Genomic DNA, 19,555 nt, shown 5'->3' with positions numbered 1-19,555 from the left:
CTGTTCCACAGGATTATTTGCTAGATCAGGAGTTCGCAAACAGTGCACCACAGGTCAAATCCAGCCACACATCAGTTTTTATTTTTAATAAAAAAGTGTTACTGAAACATACTCTGGCTGCTTTCCCTATAATAGCAGAGTCATAGAGACGTCATGGCCCACAAAAAAGCTTGCAATAAGTACTATCTGGCTTTTTTTATAGAAAAAATTTGCTGGCTTGCTCTCATCTTCGAATGTCCTTTTTTTTTTTTTTTTTTTTTTTAAGCAAAGTCATAAGTTCTGATTTCTTTTTTCTCTTTTATGGGTTGTTCCCAGATCATAGTAACAATAGTCTTAATACCTATTTCATATTCCATTCATGCCACTTACAAATTGTATACCTTTTTTTCCCATAACTAAACTGAAAAGCCCTAAATATGAGGAACTTGTCTTCAACATTGACTATCCCAGAGTACTTTTCACACATGGAAGGCCCTCCAAATGTATTTGTTGAATGAATAAATTTGATGGTTGAAAGTGTATTCCCCACATCCCATGTTCTGAGTTTATGCATGTGTCTCATCAGAAATCTGAAATTTCCCTTGGTAGAAAATTGCCACAGGATGGGATTCTGGCTCCTACTCAAATTGGTTATCTCCTGTTGACTGGTTGTTCAAACTTGTGCTATACTGAGGTTTCCATTACAGAAAAGAATGACCATTTAAAAATTCAGCCCATTAATAGTTTAAAATACCGTTTTCAGAAGTTGATGAATTCATGCTTTGGCCTTGGCATGAATTAGCCTAACTAGATGACAATGGAAGCAGCACAGTTAGATGGTACAGAGCTTAAGCCATGAAGCAGCACAGACCTTGCTTCAAAACGTGATTTTGCCTAGTAATCTTGACCAAATTAACCTTTCCAAGTCCCAGGTCCCTCATCTCTGAAGTGGAGGTGGTGTTAGTTCTCTAGCAGGTTTGTCATGAAGACAGAGAAACTGGTGTATATATGGGCATAAACAACCTAATGTATGCCCAGCACTAGGTAAGTGGCCAAATAAATGTGTCAGAGTTTATTGGTGACATTCTGTTTTGTACAGGTTTCATGTCATATTATAAATATTGCAGATATAGCTTTCATTAAGTCTATAAAAATGTTGAGAAAACTAAGAAATCTTTTTTGATGATTTTTTAATATCTTTAGATACGAGTGTGAAGAATCTTTTACGACTTTGAATGTAGACATTAGAAATCACCAAAATCTTCTTGATTCTTTGGAACAATATGTCAAAGGAGATTTATTAGAAGGTGCAAATGCATATCATTGTGAAAAATGCAATAAAAAGGTATGAATTGTCCAGGTTTTTTAAGTAACTGTAGTTACATTTAATGGCCTTGAAAGTTCATTGCTTTGGTTTATGTATCTATCTATTTTTATTCCCATTCCCTACCCTGCTTTGTTACAGTGGTAGCAGAAGGTAGTTAAGGTAACTGGTACAAAGGTTTTCAGGGCAAGAAAATTGAGAGAAAGTAGTGACAGCAGGGCTAAGGAAACCAGTAGATAAGAGCAAACATCTTAGAAGTCATAATAGTTCACTATCACTTTCTGTTGTCTGAGCTCCACAGTCACTTGCCATCCATGCCCAACCAAACTGCTATTGAACCCCAAAGCTATAGCGCTGACAAGAAAACGTTTTCTCCCGTCATGTTCAGTTGACCAAGAAGTTTACTGAAACCTGCATTACTCGATTTGGTGCCATAAGATTTCTTCTACCACTGTGTTTTTAAACTAATGGGATCAGGTTTTTAGACCCACTTGAAAAAGTTTTATCTTTGGGCAATTAACAGCTCTTAGGGAGAGACCGTCTACACAGACAATAAATAACGACTGTCTTCCTGGGCTCCCAAATTCTCTCACCTCCAAGTCAGCCTGTATCGTTTTGACATTCACACACCACCTGAAGAGGTATTAAAGTCTAGAGGCTGAGGTGTGAGCTGTAAAGCTGGACTGCCCCCCCCCCCACCGCCACCAGCTCTGAGACTTGAGGCAAGTGACTCAGTCTCTCTGGTGCTCCTGCTCATCCTCATTACTACTCAGGCAGTACTTAGCATATTACTTGGCACCTAATGGCCCAATAAATATTAGCTGCTATTGTATTTCTTTAGCTTGCTCCAAACAGAGCATACCTTCATTAGCCTAACGGTAAATGTTAAACAAGTAACAGTGGTGAGATAGCAATGACAATACAGAATCCAGGCAGTGAGTAATGTCAGTGTCACTAATATTCGCAATTTGTAACAAATGGCATCTGCTTTTTCCATATTGTTAGTTTTAGTTAGCATTTTTTGAAATGCCCACTGTGACAGAATTACCTTGATTATATTCATTGTGGTGTGTTTGTTTACACTTAGAACCTCCAGTTAGTCTTCATGAGAATTTAATAATACGGGTTTATAGTTTGTTTTGTGCAGTGGATTATAGAAGAACATCTAGTAACTTGCTCTGTTTATTTTAGGTTGATACCGTAAAGCGCTTGCTAATTAAAAAATTACCTCCCGTTCTTGCTATCCAACTGAAAAGATTCGATTATGACTGGGAAAGAGAATGTGCAATCAAATTCAATGATTATTTTGAATTTCCTCGAGAGCTGGACATGGAACCTTACACAGTCGCAGGTGTTGCAAAGCTGGAAGGAGATAATGTAAACCCAGAGAGTCAGTTGATACAGCAGAATGAGCAGTCTGAAAGTGAGACGGCAGGAAGCACGAAATACAGACTCGTGGGCGTGCTGGTACACAGTGGCCAAGCAAGTGGTGGACATTATTATTCTTACATCATTCAAAGGAATGGTGGAGATGGTGAGAGAAATCGCTGGTATAAATTTGACGATGGAGATGTAACAGAGTGTAAAATGGATGACGATGAAGAAATGAAAAACCAGTGTTTTGGCGGAGAGTATATGGGAGAGGTATTTGATCACATGATGAAGCGCATGTCCTACAGGCGCCAGAAAAGGTGGTGGAATGCTTACATACTTTTTTATGAACGATTGGATACTATAGACCAGGGCGATGAGTTGATAAGATACATATCTGAGCTTGCTATCACCACAAGACCCCATCAGATTATTATGCCATCAGCCATCGAGAGAAGTGTACGGAAGCAGAATGTGCAATTCATGCATAACCGAATGCAGTACAGTTTAGAATATTTTCAGTTCATGAAAAAACTGCTTACGTGTAACGGTGTTTACTTAAATCCTCCACCAGGTAAGTATCAAGAGTTTAGCTTCTTAGTAAAAGCGTAACTCTTAGTTTACTTGCAAGATTTCTTAGAAGCATCAACATATTTGCATTTTTACTTTGGGATTTTTTTTTTTTTTTAAGATTTTATTTATTTACTTGACAGAGATCACAAGTAGGCAGAGAGGGGAGTGGAGAGAAGCGGGTTCCCCGCCGAGCAGAGAACCCGATGCGGGGCTCAATCCAGACCATGATGTGAGCTGGAGGCAGAGGCTTTAACCAACTGAGCCACCCAGGCACCCCTACTTTGGGCTGTTTCAAAGCCATATTTCAGATAACTGTTACCTTTGAGCGGTATATATTGTCTTGCTGTTTGGAAACAGAGGAGCTTTTGTTTATTATAACAATTTGTTTTTGACTCAAGCATTAGTTTGAAACATCCTTTACTGAACTAAGAATTATTTCGTAAGTAGCTGGTCAGGGGGTAGTTAGCAAAGTTAGGACTTCTAGAAATCAGTGGAAATGTAGACTTATTTGAAAATAGAGCTTAGACATAGAAATAATTTTTTTAATGTGTCTGCCTTTTTTTATAGGGCAAGATCACCTGTTGCCTGAAGCAGAAGAAATCACTATGATTAGTATTCAGCTTGCTGCTAGGTTCCTTTTTACCACAGGATTTCACACCAAGAAAATCGTCCGTGGCTCTGCCAGTGATTGGTACATTGCTTTGGGTTTTCATTCCTATTATCCTAGCATTTAGTTTGATTCTTTAATATATTGCTTTATTTTTTTTCCAAATCAACGATTATCTTGTTTCAGATCTGGAAAGCAAAATACAAAAACTCTTTTTTTTTTTTTTTTTTTTTTTTTTTAAGATTTTATTTATTTATTTATGACAGAGAGAACATGAAGAGGAGAAAAATCAGCAGGAGAAGCAGACTCCCTGCTGAGTAGGGAGTCTTATGTGGTACTTTTATCCTGGGACTGCAGGATCATGACCTGAGCTGAAGGTGGTCACTAAACCAATTGAGCCACCCAGGCATCCCCAAAAACTCTTGATAGTAATAGTGAGAGAGATGATATTAAAATAATTAACTTATGCTAAACATGACCTTTCATTGTTCTGAAGCTGGCTTCTCTCTCTCTTACCTTGTATCCTATCTTTGATGTCCCAGTACAAAAGATTATAGGATAATCCTTAAAAAGTCTGAGCTACTTAATCCAGAAATTAGTAGTTTTAACTTCCCTAGATTAAATTTTGTCATAGATTTAAAAACGTGACAAATAAAATGAGTGTCCTAAGTTTCAGATTGTGAGAGTATAGAGACCATTATAATACCTTGATTGAACAATTGTTTTTTTAAAGATTTTATTTAATTTATTTATTTGACAGACAGAGATCACAAGTAGGCAGAGAGGCAGACAGAGAGAGAGGAGGCAGCAGGCTCCCTGCTGAGCAGAGAGCCCGATGCGGGGCTCGATCCCAGGACCCTGAGATCATGACCTGAGCTGAAGGCAGAGGCTTAACCCACTGAGCCACCCAGGCGCCCCTGATTGAACAATTTTTATGTACTCCTCCAGTGGTAAGATATTCAAGGAAAGTTAGGGAAGGGATTGTCTTGTCCTTGAATCTGGAAAGAGTTCGGTAATGAGTTTGTAGAGGACTGGACACGCTTTCATCTCTGTGTTGTCAGTCTTTGAGAAGAGCCCCAAGTTGTAGTCATCTGTTCTTTTAATGTTGGTACTAGAAGCAACCATTGCTGGTTCTTTCCCTTCAGAAGTAAAAGAGGGTCTTTGATTTTTATTTCATTCATAGAGACTCATATTTGTATTACATACAAAACACAGTAAATTGACATTCGAAATTTTTTTTTGTTTTGTCTTAGGTATGATGCATTGTGTATTCTCCTTCGTCACAGCAAGAATGTCCGTTTTTGGTTTGCTCACAATGTCCTTTTTAATGTTTCAAATCGCTTTTCTGAATACCTTCTGGAGTGCCCCAGTGCAGAAGTAAGGGGTGCATTTGCAAAACTTATAGTTTTTATTGCACATTTTTCCTTGCAAGATGGGCCGTGTCCTTCCCCTTTTGCATCTCCCGGACCTTCTAGTCAGGTAATTGCCTGGTTTTCTTTTTAGTGATTAAATGCTTACAGATCTCTTCCCTGGAAGTTAAAGTCACAAATACATGTACATCTGTTTGATATGTTTACCGAACAGATGTGTGTGCACACACACCCACACCATCTGTTATCTAGGAGTTCGGTAAAAGTACTTTGCAGCAATGAATAGCAATTATTAGCTCTTTAACAACCACAGAATTTTCTGTGTTCATTCAGTTACAAGCAGTGGCTTAATTGTACACATGATTATATAGATTATTTGTAAAGTTTTTTTTTAATGGACTTCCATTTATTAAGAATTAAAACATCATGATGAAGTCTCTAGATGAAATCTACCTCAGATCTTCATTCCCTTTTCTAAAAAGCAACCCTTTTTAATTGTTCATTGTGTGATTAGTCCTTTTAAAAATTTCTGCCTTATATTTATCGTGGGTGGGTATGGGTGTGTGTCCCCTTTTTATGTATTACACTGTACCTATATCTTGTCACTGGAAAATAGCCAATGTTTTATCCTTTACAGGCTTATGACAATTTAAGCCTAAGCGATCACCTACTAAGGGCAGTTCTCAATCTCTTGAGAAGGGAAGTTTCAGAGCATGGGCGTCATTTGCAGCAGTATTTCAATCTGTTTGTAATGTATGCCAATTTAGGTAAGAATTTAAATCCCTATAATTCTGTTTTAATGTATTAAGTGGCAAAGTCTTCTAAGTCAAATGATGACACCTTTTTTACTGCACTTTTCACCTTGTACTTTATTTATGCATATCTCTGCAGTACATAGGGGCCAGAATCTGTCTCTTCTAGAGAGAGGAAGTAGGGGGAAGGGCAGAGGGAGAGAGAAACCCATGAGATTAAAACCTGAGCCACAATCAAAGAGTTGGACATTTAACAGACTGAGCCTCCCAGTCACCCCCAGAATCTGTGTCTTAATCACGTTTTTTTATCTCCTAAAACAGTAGTGCCAAATCTGTCTGGATTTGAAAATACTCTTAGGCCCCATCCCACACCAGCTCAATCAGAATTCTCAGAGCTAGCACAAGGACCACATTTTCAAAAAGTCCCTGGGTAGTTGTGATACTCCTCCAAGTTTGAGTTAAGGACTTGGTCTGAACTAAGTTTTTATTGAAGTCAACTAAATTAAAATTACAGATAATATACATATTCAGTTACCCTATTATTTGTTATTACCTCTGTTTAACATGTTCCTTCTCTAACCTTTCTAACATCATCTGATCAGTGATCCCAGAATACTTAAAAATACGTTGTCTTCTACTTCTGTTGTTTTGTATTGTGTTCACATTTTTGTGTTGCTACCCAGTGAGATTGCAGAGATCAGCATTTTTTGTACAGTGATACTCAATAAATGTTTGTTGAATGAGAAGATGATACTGTCACAAATCCTTCCATTGTCATTTGGTGTCTGTTCATTGGCTTTGTATGGGGTGGTAAATTTCCTATGATTACAATTATTAAATTTCTTTTTCTGTTTTTTTTTTTTTTCCTTTATGTTTTATTTAAGTAATCTCTGTGTCCAATGTAGGACTATGAACCCATAACCCTTAGATAAGGGTCGCATGCTCTTCCAACTGAGCCAACCAAGCACCCCTCAAATTATAAAAATTTCTTACTAATCAGGTATCAGTGCACTGTTCCCAAAATGATTAATTTATTGAGGCATTCCATTTAAAATCTCAAGTGCTAATGAGTATTTGGCCAGATTTGAATAACTTCTTTAAAAGTTTAAAAGAGGGACACCTTGAGCACCTGGGTAGCTCAGTCGTTAATCATCTGCCTTTGGCTCAGGTCATTATCCCCAGTGTCTTGGGATCGAGCTACATACCAGGCTCCCTGCTCTGCGGGGAGCCGCCTCCTCCTTCTCCAGCTCCCCCGTGCTTGTGTTCCTTCTCTTGCTGTCTCTGTTATAAATAAATAAATTTTTTTTAAGATCTTATTTATTTGACAGACAGAGAGAGGAGGGAACAGAAGCAGGGGGAGTGGGAGAGGGAAAAGCACGCCCTCTGCCAAGCAGGGAGCCGGATGAGGGGTTCGATTCCAGGACCCTGGGATCATGACCTGAGCCGAAGGCAGACACCCAATGACTGAGGCACCCAGGCGTCCCCAGAGCCATATACTTTAGTATGAAATTCTTAATACCACATATGCTTTGGGGTTCAGGATTGTGTGGATTTGAGAAAGGTAAGGCAGTATATATACCATGTGTTGTGCAACATCCCTATAACAGAGTCCAAGACAACACCTTATAATCATACACATTAATATTTCTACAGTAAAGCATGAGTAGTCACCCTGAGAGGAGATAAACGAAGACTATAAATAGCCTCTTAATAGTTCAGGCCAGCTTTTCCCACCAAACACGTTTTGACACCAACTTAATGAAAGAATTCATGTTTATATTTATGATAAGAGCTTTTTGAATCTCAGGATTTCAGATAAGGGATTGTGGGCCTATATTTATTATACTTCTTGGAATATGACACTAAAAAGGACAGACTGTTGTCTAATGAAATAGAGAAACAAATAAAAAGATAACTGCCATAAAGTATGTTAATGGCTATAATAGGGAAAAATACAAAGTGGTACATGGTAGTATGTAGTAGGGATACCAGACTAGAATTGGGGCATACAGGAGACTTAATGGGGAAGTTGATTTGGGGAATTGGTTGTTTGGGGTTTCTATCCAGAGTGAACAGCAGATGCAAAGACTTGGAGTAAACTCAGTGTGTGGAGGAAGTGAAAGTTACTCAGACTAGAAATGATCTCTGATCATGCTATCTGGCAAGCCTCATGAGGGATTCTAGACTTTATCCTAAGGTCAGTGATGAGCCACTGTAGAGTTTTTAATAGACATACCTCTAGAAGGATAACTCAGACTACAATGTAGAATGGATTGCAGGGAAATAAGACTAGATATTATTAAAATGATTCGTAGCAGAAGACCATTATGGCCAGTACTGGGCAACTGGCAATGAGGGGGAAACAAGTGGACAGATTCTGATGCTTTTTATTAGAGGTGAAGTCCGTAGGACTTAGTGATTGGGTATTAAGAGGAGGGAAACCCCGAAGAGATGGGAAGTGATGCCCAGTAGATAGTAGATAGCAGTGCCATGTACTGAGAGAGGATAACACAGGAGGAAGAACATGGATAGGGGAGTAAAGTGATGAGTCAGGTTTGGACAAACTGAGTTTGAGCCTGTCGGATACCCAAATAGTGATGTTTAGTATTTGGTAGAACACTTAAGGTGCTTGTCTTGGAAATACCTTAGTATCATCTGAACAAAGAGAGCTAGAACTTGAAGCCATTAGAGTGAGTTTGATCATGCAGGAAAAGCATACAGCACGAGATAATGGCCTGGGAACTTTGCAGCAACCATTTCTCAGAGACAGAGAAAGGATGACTTAGCAATGAGACCAAGGAGAAGAGGCTGAAAGAAAACAGAGGAATCCAAGAGGGAGAGGAAGCAATTACGGTTTAGAACTATTCCTTAGCTTTACCCCGGGAAAGGGGCAGAAACCAAACTGGCATGACTTGAGGAGTGGGGAAAATAAGAAAATAGAGATGGCACCAAGTTCAGGCATGGTTTTCAAGTAGCTCAGCTGTGGAAGAAAGTAGAGAGACAATATATAAAAGAATTTTTATTTCTCACTGAGTTTTCATCATCCTCCCTTGTGATGAGGATTGCAGTCTAGGCCAGTACCCCACACTTTCAGGCCATAGAAAGCATTCATTTTCTTTATACCTGGTTTGACTGGAATGTCATCGAGTCTTTGACCGTTTTAAAACTTAAATCCAATTATACCACAGAGATTTTTGTTCTGGTTAAATCATTCTCTGAATGTTAAATAAGAGTGGTCTTCTGGTTATAAAAATTACAGAAAAATATTGTAGATAACTGCTTTATTATGAAGTCCTTACCATCCCAATTCTTTTCTCTTTTGTAATTCTTCTCCCCCTTTTCCCTCTTCTTCTTTCTTCATTGTAGGTGTGGCAGAGAAGACACAACTTCTGAAATTGAATGTACCTGCCACCTTTATGCTTGTGTCTTTAGATGAAGGTCCAGGTCCTCCAATCAAATATCAGTATGCTGAATTGGGCAAATTGTACTCCGTTGTGTCACAACTGATCCGCTGTTGCAATGTCTCTTCAAGAATGCAGTCTTCAATCAATGGTAAAGTCAAATGCTCCATCTTTACATTGGTTTTAAAATACTGCTGGCCATACATAGTACCCAGTTAAAAGTGATTCTGAAGATGTTTATATATAAAACCCAGAGTCTGACAATCTATAATATTTTGGGTTCTACATCTTTTCACATGTTTAAAGGGGATTTTTTTCTTTCTGCTTGTTCCTGGGTACTTTACTGGATACTTTATGAAGTAGTTTAAGAATTAACTTTTCACCAAACTGAGGGTTGCTGGAGGGAGGGATAGAAGGGAGGAAGTGGCTGGGTGATGGACATTGGGGAGGGTATGTGCTATGTTGAGTGCTATGAATTGTGTAAGACTGATGGTTCACAGACTTGTACCCCTGAAACAAATAATACATTATATGTTAATAAAAAATAAATAAGGTTAGATATTCCCAAAACAAACCAAAAAAAAATTTTTTTTAACTTTTCATATAGGGTATATGCCAGTGTTGGCATTTAAAGTTTGCATTTTATCATCTTAGTCTATCTGATCATTGTAATGCCTAAAACTACTTTCTTCATGGTACTTAGGAATATTGATTTAAAATGTTATTTTTCTAAAATAAAAAATTCATACACTGTTTTCTATGGTGAAAGCTATATTATTTTATTATGGAGAAGCCTATTAGTTTTTCATTGATGACAAATCTGTATTCTAGGTAATCCTCCTCTTCCCAATCCTTTTGGTGATCCTAATTTATCACAACCTATAATGCCAATTCAGCAGAATGTGGCAGACATTTTATTTGTGAGAACAAGTTATGTGAAGAAAATCATTGAGGACTGCAGTAACTCAGAGGAAACTGTCAAATTGCTTCGTTTTTGCTGCTGGGAGAATCCTCAGTTCTCATCTACTGTCCTCAGTGAACTTCTCTGGCAGGTTAATAGGACAATAAACATTCATATGTCTCTCTAATTTGATTCGTTGTTCCTTTAAATAAGTTATTCATGGTGTCTTTTCCTGTTTTTAGGTTGCATATTCCTACACTTATGAACTGCGGCCCTATTTGGATCTGCTTTTGCAAATCTTACTGATTGAGGACTCCTGGCAGACTCACAGGTAGATGCTCTTTTTTACTTGCCCAACTTTTAAACTAACTGATACTGCCAGCCAGTGCTTCCCTCCCACTTTTTACATTTTTACCTCTCAGAGATCTAATAAAGGTTTTACCTTAAAAGCTTAAGAATTGGTAGAAAGTTCCCTCTTCCCTCATTTGATTTCACTTTTTATTTTTTCATTGCCCACGTTGCATACTTGCTCCTAGGTATCAAAAAAATTTTTTTTAATTAATAAAAACTAGCATAGGCTTTTGGTAAATAACTTAATTTCATTAATGATGTGCTCGGGTTATTTTAGGATTAAATTGCATTCATTTAAGAATGAGTCATATGAGGTCACATTTGGTTATCTAAAAATCGTCCTTAGGTAAGTAAGTACAGTCAGTTCCCATTATTCATGTTAGCTATATTCTCTAAAGTCACTATGAACACTGAATGAGGGAATGTGAAGCCATTGCTCCTGGGGAAATAACAGAGTTAGGTTCCTATAAGCCTCTGGTTGCATCTTTGTCAGCCAATCTATACATAACCTTTTTCTAAATGTGTGTTTCTTAATGTACATTGCTGACTCTTTAACAGTGAACTCAAAATAACTTGTGTCTGAATAAAGCTTCTTTATTTTTTTTTAAAGACTTTATTTCTTTGACAGAGAGAGATCACAAGTAGGCAGAGAGAGAGAGAGAGGGAAGCAGGCTCCCTGCTGAGCAGAGAGCCCAATGTGGGGCTTGATCCCAGGACCCCGAGATTATGACCCGAGCCTAAGGCAGCGGCTTAACCCACTGAGCCACCCAGGCGCCCCTGAATAAAGCTTCTTTAATACAGTATTTTCTCTGTGAAGCCTTTTGGCACTGAAGAATACTAGGTAGCTCTTCACTACCATGAAGTCAACAAAAAGCACAAACAGTGTAGGAAGGGTTTTAAACCATGAAGTCAACAAAACCCTGAAGTCAACAAAAAGCACAAACAGTATAGGAAGGGTTTCACTAAATAGCAAAAAGGACACTCCTTTACAATGTAAGCTGAAAAAAGGCAAAGTGTCACTTTGTTCCACTTCAGCTGTGAACATACATGTTGGTCCAGATTTTTCAAAAGCAGCATGCTGGTTTTCTGCCATTACAAATAAAGTTTAGTAAGTATGCAAAATCACAAATACAGAATCTTTGAATAATGAACATCGACTTTAGTTTTTCATTATATGAGAATTTGAGTGCGTTTTTTGTTTTCTTGTTTTTTATTTTAAGCTGAGGTTATCCAGCATAACTGTCCTACTCAAACTTCCTCCAGAATTCCTCCATCTTGTTCTTTGCCATAAAGTTTAATAAATGATCTTTGATCCCAACAATTATAGATGTTAGTAAAATACGGAATTCAGGGACGCCTGGGTGGCGCAGTTGGTTGGACGACTGCCTTCGGCTCAGGGCGTGATCCTGGAGTCCCGGGATCGAGTCCCACATCAGGCTCCCAGCTCCATGGGGAGTCTGCTTCGCTCTCTGACCTTCTCCTCGCTCATGCTCTCTCTCACTGTCTCTCTCTCAAATAAATAAATAATAAAAATCTTTAAAAAAAAAAAAAAAAAAAATACGGAATTCATTGACAACTCTGCCAGATTTTATAACTTCCCTCCCCATGTGGATGATAGTACAATACTTGATTTTCAGAAATAGTTCACAATTTATAAATGTCTGTCAATAAACTAAAACAGCAACTTGAGAACAATTCTGTAGTGACAAAATGCTTAAAACATAATTTTGATTGCAAATGTCAGAATTCATGAATGTTTCCAAATTATCTCCAAAGTTATCATCATAGATTTAACATTAATTTTAACATTAATAATGTTGCAAAAATAGCATCAAGCCAAAAATCAGTTTTCATGAGACAAAAAATGTAGTAGTTCCAAAACTGTAAGCATGTATTTTGAGCACTGTCCAGTACCCTTCTCAGTATGATTATAGGATTTGAAACTTTTCTTAAGAATTGTTTTTAGGGGGTGCCTGGGTGGCTCAGTGGGTTAAAGCCTCTGCCTTCGGCTCAGGTCATGATCCCAGGGTCCTGGGATCGAGCCCCGCATCAGGCTCTCTGCTCTGCAGGGTGCCTGCTTCCTCCTCTCTCTCTGTCTGCCTCTCTGCCTACTTGTGATCTCTGTCTGTCAAATAAATAAATAAAATCTTAAAAAAAAAAAAAAAAAAAAGAATTGTTTTTAGCGGGGCGCCTGGGTGGCTCAGATGGTTAAGCCTCTGCCTTCGGCTCAGGTCATGATCTCAAGAGTCCTGGGATAGAGCCCCACATCAGGCTCCTTGCTTAGTAGGAATCCTGCTTTCCCCTTTACCGCTTCCCCTGCTTGTGTTCCCTCTCTTGCTGTCTGTCTCTCTCTCTCTCTCTAATAAACAAAATCCTCAAAGGCGGGTGGGGGAGTTGTTTTTAGGGGCACCTGGGTGGCTCAGTTGATTGATTAAATGTCTTTTTTTTTTTTTTTAAGATTTTATTTATTTGATAGAGACCACAAGTAGGCAGAGAGAGGGGGGAAGCAGGCTCCCCGCCAAGCTGAGAGCCCAATCCAGGGCTCGATCCCAGGACTCTGAGATCATGACCGGAGCCGAAGGCAGAGGCTTAACCCACTGAGCCACCTAGGTGTCCCCAAACATCTGATTCTTCATTTTGGCTCAGGTCATGATCCCAGGGTTGTGAGATTGAGCCCTGCATCAGGCTCTGTGCTGGGAATGGAGCCTGCTTAAGATTCGTTCTCTCCCTCTCCCTTGCCCCTTTCCTTCCCCAAAAAAAGAAAAGTTGTTTTTAATGGAGTCTAACTTCTACTCTTTTCACTTAAAAAATATTTAAGTACTTACGGCATTAAAACAGTTGGTTACATTGTAGTTCTCTTCATTCATTATATAGCAAGCTGTAATGGTAAAGGCACATGTGCTAGATTAAATATGGACAATTGACTTTTGTGTAAAGGGATTAGTAAAGTATTGTTACTATGAGTCACTCGCCCAAGCTTGAAAAAACTCTCATAGTGAGCTTTTTGCTTCATTCGGTAAGCAATGTTTGAATATTTATGGGGTATCTACCATGGTGCCTGGCACTACCAGGCATTGGGGAACAAGGCAGGCAAAGATGATGATATAGATAAAAATGGTATTTGAAAGCAGTTAAAACTAATGGGAAGAAAATGTGGTGTGGCAAAAAGAATGGCTTAATACTTATCACTTGACAAAACTGAAAGCAAAAACAATATACACTGAAGTGTTTCCGATTAAACAGCAACAAGCCTGTATGATTGATTAGTCTGAAATTAGTAAACCTTGCAAAATTGCTGGAGTTGTGATTTCCAGACAGATTTTATGAATGCGGATAATGCCAAAAAACAAACTTGCATTTTGATTTGGAACATTCTAATAAGTAAAATTTATGGTATATAAGGTTTTTTAATTTGTTTTCTAATTCCACACTACACAGGTAATGTTTCTTTGTGGAGATAAAACTCACTTACAAAATGCACCATTTTAATCACTTTAAAGTATACATAGAGGGGCGCCTGGGTGGCTCAGAGGTTTAACAGTACCTGCTGACCAGCATTAGATGACATGATACATCAGAGATCTTTATTGAGTGGCACATAGTAGGCACTCAATAAATGTTGGCTTCTATTTGATTTTACAAGTTTTTTATATATTTGGTTCTTTTTCAGAATTCATAATGCACTTAAAGGAATCCCAGATGACCGAGATGGGCTGTTTGACACAATCCAGCGCTCTAAGAATCACTATCAAAAAAGAGCATACCAGTGTATAAAATGTATGGTAGCTCTTTTTAGCAATTGCCCTGTTGCTTACCAGATTCTGCAGGTGAGGGTTTTTTCTTACAATTTTGTAAAAATCTGAATCAGAATTAGGGATTCCGTTTTAAAGACAAATATAATGAGATATTGGAGTTGTTATTTTAAGTTAACTTTAAGAAATATTCCAAAACCTTTTCCATACATGGTTTTATTCTCTTTTGAAGGGCAACGGAGATCTTAAAAGAAAATGGACCTGGGCAGTGGAATGGCTTGGAGATGAACTTGAAAGACGACCATACACTGGCAACCCTCAGTACACTTACAACAACTGGTCTCCTCCAGTGCAGAGCAATGAAACATCAAATGGTTATTTCTTGGAGAGATCACATAGTGCTAGAATGACACTTGCAAAAGCTTGTGAACTCTGTCCAGAGGAGGTAAAAAAAGAAAAAGAAAGAAATGGAAAAAAGCACTTTGTTACTTCATAGGCCAGTGTTTATTAATGATAGTATCAAGGAATTCTGTCTGGGTTTTGTTTGCTTTAGTATTTACTATATGTAATCTTAAGTTAATGAGGGAGCCTTCTTTTATAGAGAAATTTCTGAAATTGCCTGACATGTAGTCTTTCTGAAGAGACCCAAATCAGGTTTTTTCACTGTTTCAGTTTATCTCAGTAAAAGGAAACTTGAGTCAGTTTTGTAGGTTTTTAAGTTTTTATTTCAGATACGAAAAACTTCAATATGAATTTGCCTACATAATTCTTTGATTATTTAAAATTAGGAGCCAGATGACCAAGATGCCCCAGATGAGCATGAGTCACCTCCACCTGAAGATGCCCCATTATACCCCCATTCACCTGGATCTCAGTATCAACAGGTAAATCTGGTTGGTTTATGTTTTTATCCTCTAGACAATTCTTATGCTTTATTTAAAGAATGGCTGAACTTTTTGTTGTGATTGCAAAGTAATGAAGGGATTATATGGACTACCTTTAGAGCATGAACAAAAGAGGAATAGCTAGGGCAGCTTCACAGTGCGATGTGTTTGAACTTCCCCTGTGGTGTCTTCCTAGTCAGATAGGTGCCTGTCTTTGTACTCACACTCAGTAAAACTATGTGGCGATTGATGTCAGCATTAAATGATAATATTTAGTACAAAGGATTAGGACAGCCTGTTAGGCTGAGTCTGCAAATGGATTCCAAAGACATTTTAGATGTGGCAATGAAGGAAATTGTTCTTGGTTACATAACCTAACCAAGACTTCATTGACACTCAAGATTGTTGAAAAATATCAAGGATTTGGTAGATGTCCATAAAAGTTTCTGTGTGATCAGTAAATTTTAAAAATTTTAGATAAAGAAACTTTCTAAAATAATTTTTCTTTCTAAAACCCAGAGGTGACCAATTCAGGTCTTTTGAGGCAATGGTGCTCAAATTTGAACAAGCATCAGAATTCCCCAGTGGGCTTGTTCCAACACAGATTGCTGGGCCCCAGGCCAAGCTTCCGATTCTTTTAGGCTGAGGGTGGAACCAGAAAATCTGCCTTTCTGACATGTTCCCAGGTGATTGATGCTGCTGCTAGTCTGGAAGCCATACTTTCAGAACCATTATTTAAGGCATTCTCGCCTGGCTGGCTCAGTTGGTTAATGGTCCTACTCTTCTTTTTTTTCCTTAGATTTTATTTATTTGACAGAGATCACAAGTAGGCAGAGAGGTAGGCAGAGAGAGAGAGAGAAGGAAGCAGGCTCCCTGCTGAGCAGAGGGCCCGATGCAGGGCTCAATACCAGGACCCTGCAATCATGACCTGAGCGGAAGGCAGAGGCTTTAACCCACTGAGCCACACAGGCGCCCCAAGTGGTCCTACTCTTGATCTCAGCACAGGTCTTGATCTCAGGATTGTGAGTGCAAGCCCCAAGTTGGGCCCCAGGTTGGGCGTGGAGCCTATGTAAGAAAGGGGCGGGATGGAAATAGAAGCATACTCAGTAATTAGAAAATGCCCCTTCAGGGACGCCTGGGTGGCTCAGTTGGTTAAGCAGCTGCCTTTGGCTCAGGTCATCCCAGCGTTCTGGGATCGAGTCCCACATCGGGCTCCTTGCTCGGCAGGGAGCCTGCTTCTCCCTCTGCCTCTGCCTGCCATTCTGTCTGCCTGTGCTCGCTCTCTCCCCCTCTCTCTCTCTCTGATAAATAAATAATATCTTTAAAAAAAAGAAAAAAGAAAGAAAATGCGCCTTCAGCATATTTATTTTCATAATACAAATAATGAAAAGGCCTAAAATCTTCTTGACTGGTGGGAACATACAGAAAAATGAGGGTTTACAGGTTTAAAAGTTAGGAAATCAAATTCATAAGGAAGAAAGTTACTTTCCTCAGCTCTGAGAAAGCTCATGTATCAATCATGCCTGGCTCGTCCATGTTTCCTTAACGTTGTCATTTCCATTAACACCACTCTGTGTTGAAGGTTGTTGCTAATGCAGATCTCATATGACTGGTCAGTCGTATTTGTCATTATCATATAGAAGCTTCCAGGTGCTTGGAAGAATTAGAATAGATGGGTTCTAGTTCACAGATCATTTTGTGAGTGTTTTTGACAATAGACAATAACAAACTGTAATCCCTTATTTGTTGGACTTATATTTAAATAATTTGGGGCACTAAAAACCACTTTGGCTGAAGATTTATACAGCTTTACACTGGTTTTGTTTAGGGCTTGGGGCTAGGTTAGCTTTTCTCTTTTCTTTAAGATTTTATGTATTTGTCAGCACAAGCAGGGGGGCACAGTAGAGGAAGCGGGACTAGCAGGCTTCCTGCTGAGCAGGGAGCTTGATGTAGGGCTCAGTCCCAGGACCCTGAGATCATGACCTGAGCCAAAGGCAGACACTTAACCCACTGAGCCTCCCAGGCATCCGTAGCTTTTCTCTTTGAAACGATTTTTTTTTTCTTTCTCAGCATTAGCCCAAGGATATTTACTCTTTGTAAGTCCCAGGAATAAAAGAAATGTGTACGTGTCCACAGATTTCAGCCCATGATTTTAAAGTTTGCTATATGAAAACTTCTAACATTGATTTCTTCTCCCTTCCCAGAATAACCATGTGCATGGACAGCCGTATACAGGCCCAGCAGCACATCACATGAACAACCCTCAGAGAACTGGCCAACGAGCACAAGAAAATTACGAAGGCAGTGAAGAAGTATCCCCACCTCAGACGAAGGATCAGTGAAATGCACATAATTAACTAGTTCCATCAAGACTGTGCACCCAGGCCTTACAGTCCAACCTTTTTCTGTGTCTGGCTAATAATTTAAAACTAGAAAAACTATTCCTAATCAACATGGAGTGGAGAGTTTATTCACTGTCTTATCTGCAGAAATTTGCTGTCAATATATAACCCGCCTGCAGTGGAAAGTGTATAGTGTTTTGTAATAAATGGCCTGATGCTAATGTGTAAATGGCAAAGGTGTATATAGTATATTAATGTTTGACTGTTAATTCTTAAGCAAGAAACTTTTTTCTTGAGGAGACTCACAGATCTACAAAAACTACAAAAGTTAATTTTCTTGTTCTTCCCACTGCACTCTGCAACCAGTGTTGACTGCCTCATGGCAGTTGGATCTGCTCCTTTACAAAAACAAAAAAATAAACCAACAGCAACAAAACAGCCCATCCATGTCAGCCACACCAATAGTTTCATGTTAATTCTTTGCCACGGGAGTCAGTTTTACTATGAGCAATGATATAAGGCTGGTAACCTTTAAATTATTTGGTTGATGTGGAAAATTGGTGATGTAATATTGTTTCTAGATCCTTTTCATTGCCTTTTTAATTCTGATGTTAGGTTAATCACTTTGAAGCTATAGTTATGCTGTAACATTTAGCATGGCTTCACACCAGGTTAGTGTAGCCAATGAGGAAAAAATTACCCTAATGACAGCAGTTGTCCCAGTGTGACAGCTGTATTGCTCAGAGCTTTTCCTTCTTACACCTAGAATATAAGTATAAAACAAGGGGAGAAATGTGAGAAACAGGCGGTTTTCAGTTACACATATGTTGCTTACGTCTAATGTTTGACAGTTCAATCTCTGGGTGGGATAAAGAAATTTAAATCAGTAATGGGAATTTTTAAAGATTTAAAACAAATATGCAAAAATTCGCTATGCCAGGATGCTTGGAGCATAATAGAAGACTGTATTTGGTGTGCTTGTTATTTCTTTGGTAGAGCTTATTAGATGAATCTTCTAGAACTTTCCTTCCACTGGACCCCAGTGAAGTGGAAGTCACCAGAATCCCACAGTACTTGGAGCGCCACTGCACCAAGCTTATCTGGCTGAGTTTCTGCTCAGGCACAGTTTTACTTGAAAGCAAGAATTGTCCTAGCTCCTTTTCCATTATTCCAAAACTTTGAATGTTCGAAGCAGGGTCTTGATTAAAAAGGAAACTACTGGTTAGTTAATCTGATTGAGGTATCATAATTTCAGCATAAACATTTAATTAAAGATAAGGAACTCATCAGTTAATACTGTATTTAAAAGAGAATTGGTAACTTGAATGTGTGTAATTTTTGGAACCTGTCTAAAAACCAAATACCCCTGCAAACAGATACAGTCCACCCTATTCTATTTAAATATTTTGCTGTTTTATTTTATAGAAATTATTTTGCTGAATTCACAAATAGAATTTGATTTATGAAGAACTTTTTGTCCTGTGGTGTGTTTTTGTTTTTGTTTTTGGGTTGGTTTTCTATTTTTTGGTTGGTTTGTCCCCCCCTCTCTTTTATTTTTGGTTACTTTTTTTGTCCATTTTTGGTTTTTTGGGTTTTTTTTGTTTGTTGATTTTGGGTTTTTTTTTGTTTGTTTGTTTTGGTTTGGTTTTTTTTGAAGGACTGCATAATAAATTAATTCTGTGCATAGCATGCTTAGGCATGACACTGAATTCAGGAGTTCAGTCACATCGAGTTTTTGTGCACAGAAAAAGATTTGACCTTTGGCCCTTGACTAAAGATTTAGAGAAAACAGGATGTTGACACTGTAAAAGTTTCCTAACATAATCAATCTTGTACTTTTTGTATGTTTTTTATATACATGTATATTTAATGAGCACAAGCTTGGTTGTATTTTTTACAATTTAGTTAATAGGAAAATGTTTTGTCAAAAAGGCTATGGTTGGAACTG

General features: G+C 38.4%; 1 protein-coding gene across 4 annotated transcripts in view; it reads left to right on the top strand.

The window, feature by feature from the left end:
• USP9X (ubiquitin specific peptidase 9 X-linked) overlaps positions 1-19,077 on the top strand; it is a 163,366-nt gene extending 144,289 nt beyond the window's left edge. For all 4 annotated transcript variants that reach the window (XM_044234797.1, XM_044234799.1, XM_044234796.1 and 1 more), the window contains exons 34-45: positions 1,183-1,324; positions 2,495-3,248; positions 3,815-3,938; positions 5,108-5,333; positions 5,862-5,991; positions 9,343-9,528; positions 10,209-10,429; positions 10,521-10,609; positions 14,300-14,456; positions 14,614-14,826; positions 15,170-15,265; positions 17,470-19,077. In XM_044234797.1, the coding sequence (XP_044090732.1) occupies positions 1,183-1,324; positions 2,495-3,248; positions 3,815-3,938; positions 5,108-5,333; positions 5,862-5,991; positions 9,343-9,528; positions 10,209-10,429; positions 10,521-10,609; positions 14,300-14,456; positions 14,614-14,826; positions 15,170-15,265; positions 17,470-17,607 (2,476 nt within the window). In that variant the 3' untranslated portion in view covers positions 17,608-19,077. The remainder of the gene's footprint in view (positions 1-1,182; positions 1,325-2,494; positions 3,249-3,814; positions 3,939-5,107; positions 5,334-5,861; positions 5,992-9,342; positions 9,529-10,208; positions 10,430-10,520; positions 10,610-14,299; positions 14,457-14,613; positions 14,827-15,169; positions 15,266-17,469) is intronic.
• The last annotated feature ends 478 nt before the right edge of the window (positions 19,078-19,555 follow it).

This window comes from Neovison vison, chromosome X (assembly GCF_020171115.1).
Source record: "Neovison vison isolate M4711 chromosome X, ASM_NN_V1, whole genome shotgun sequence".
Taxonomy (NCBI): domain Eukaryota; kingdom Metazoa; phylum Chordata; class Mammalia; order Carnivora; family Mustelidae; genus Neogale; species Neogale vison.
Note: the sequence above shows the minus strand (reverse complement) of the source record. Positions and strands in the feature narration are given on the sequence as shown.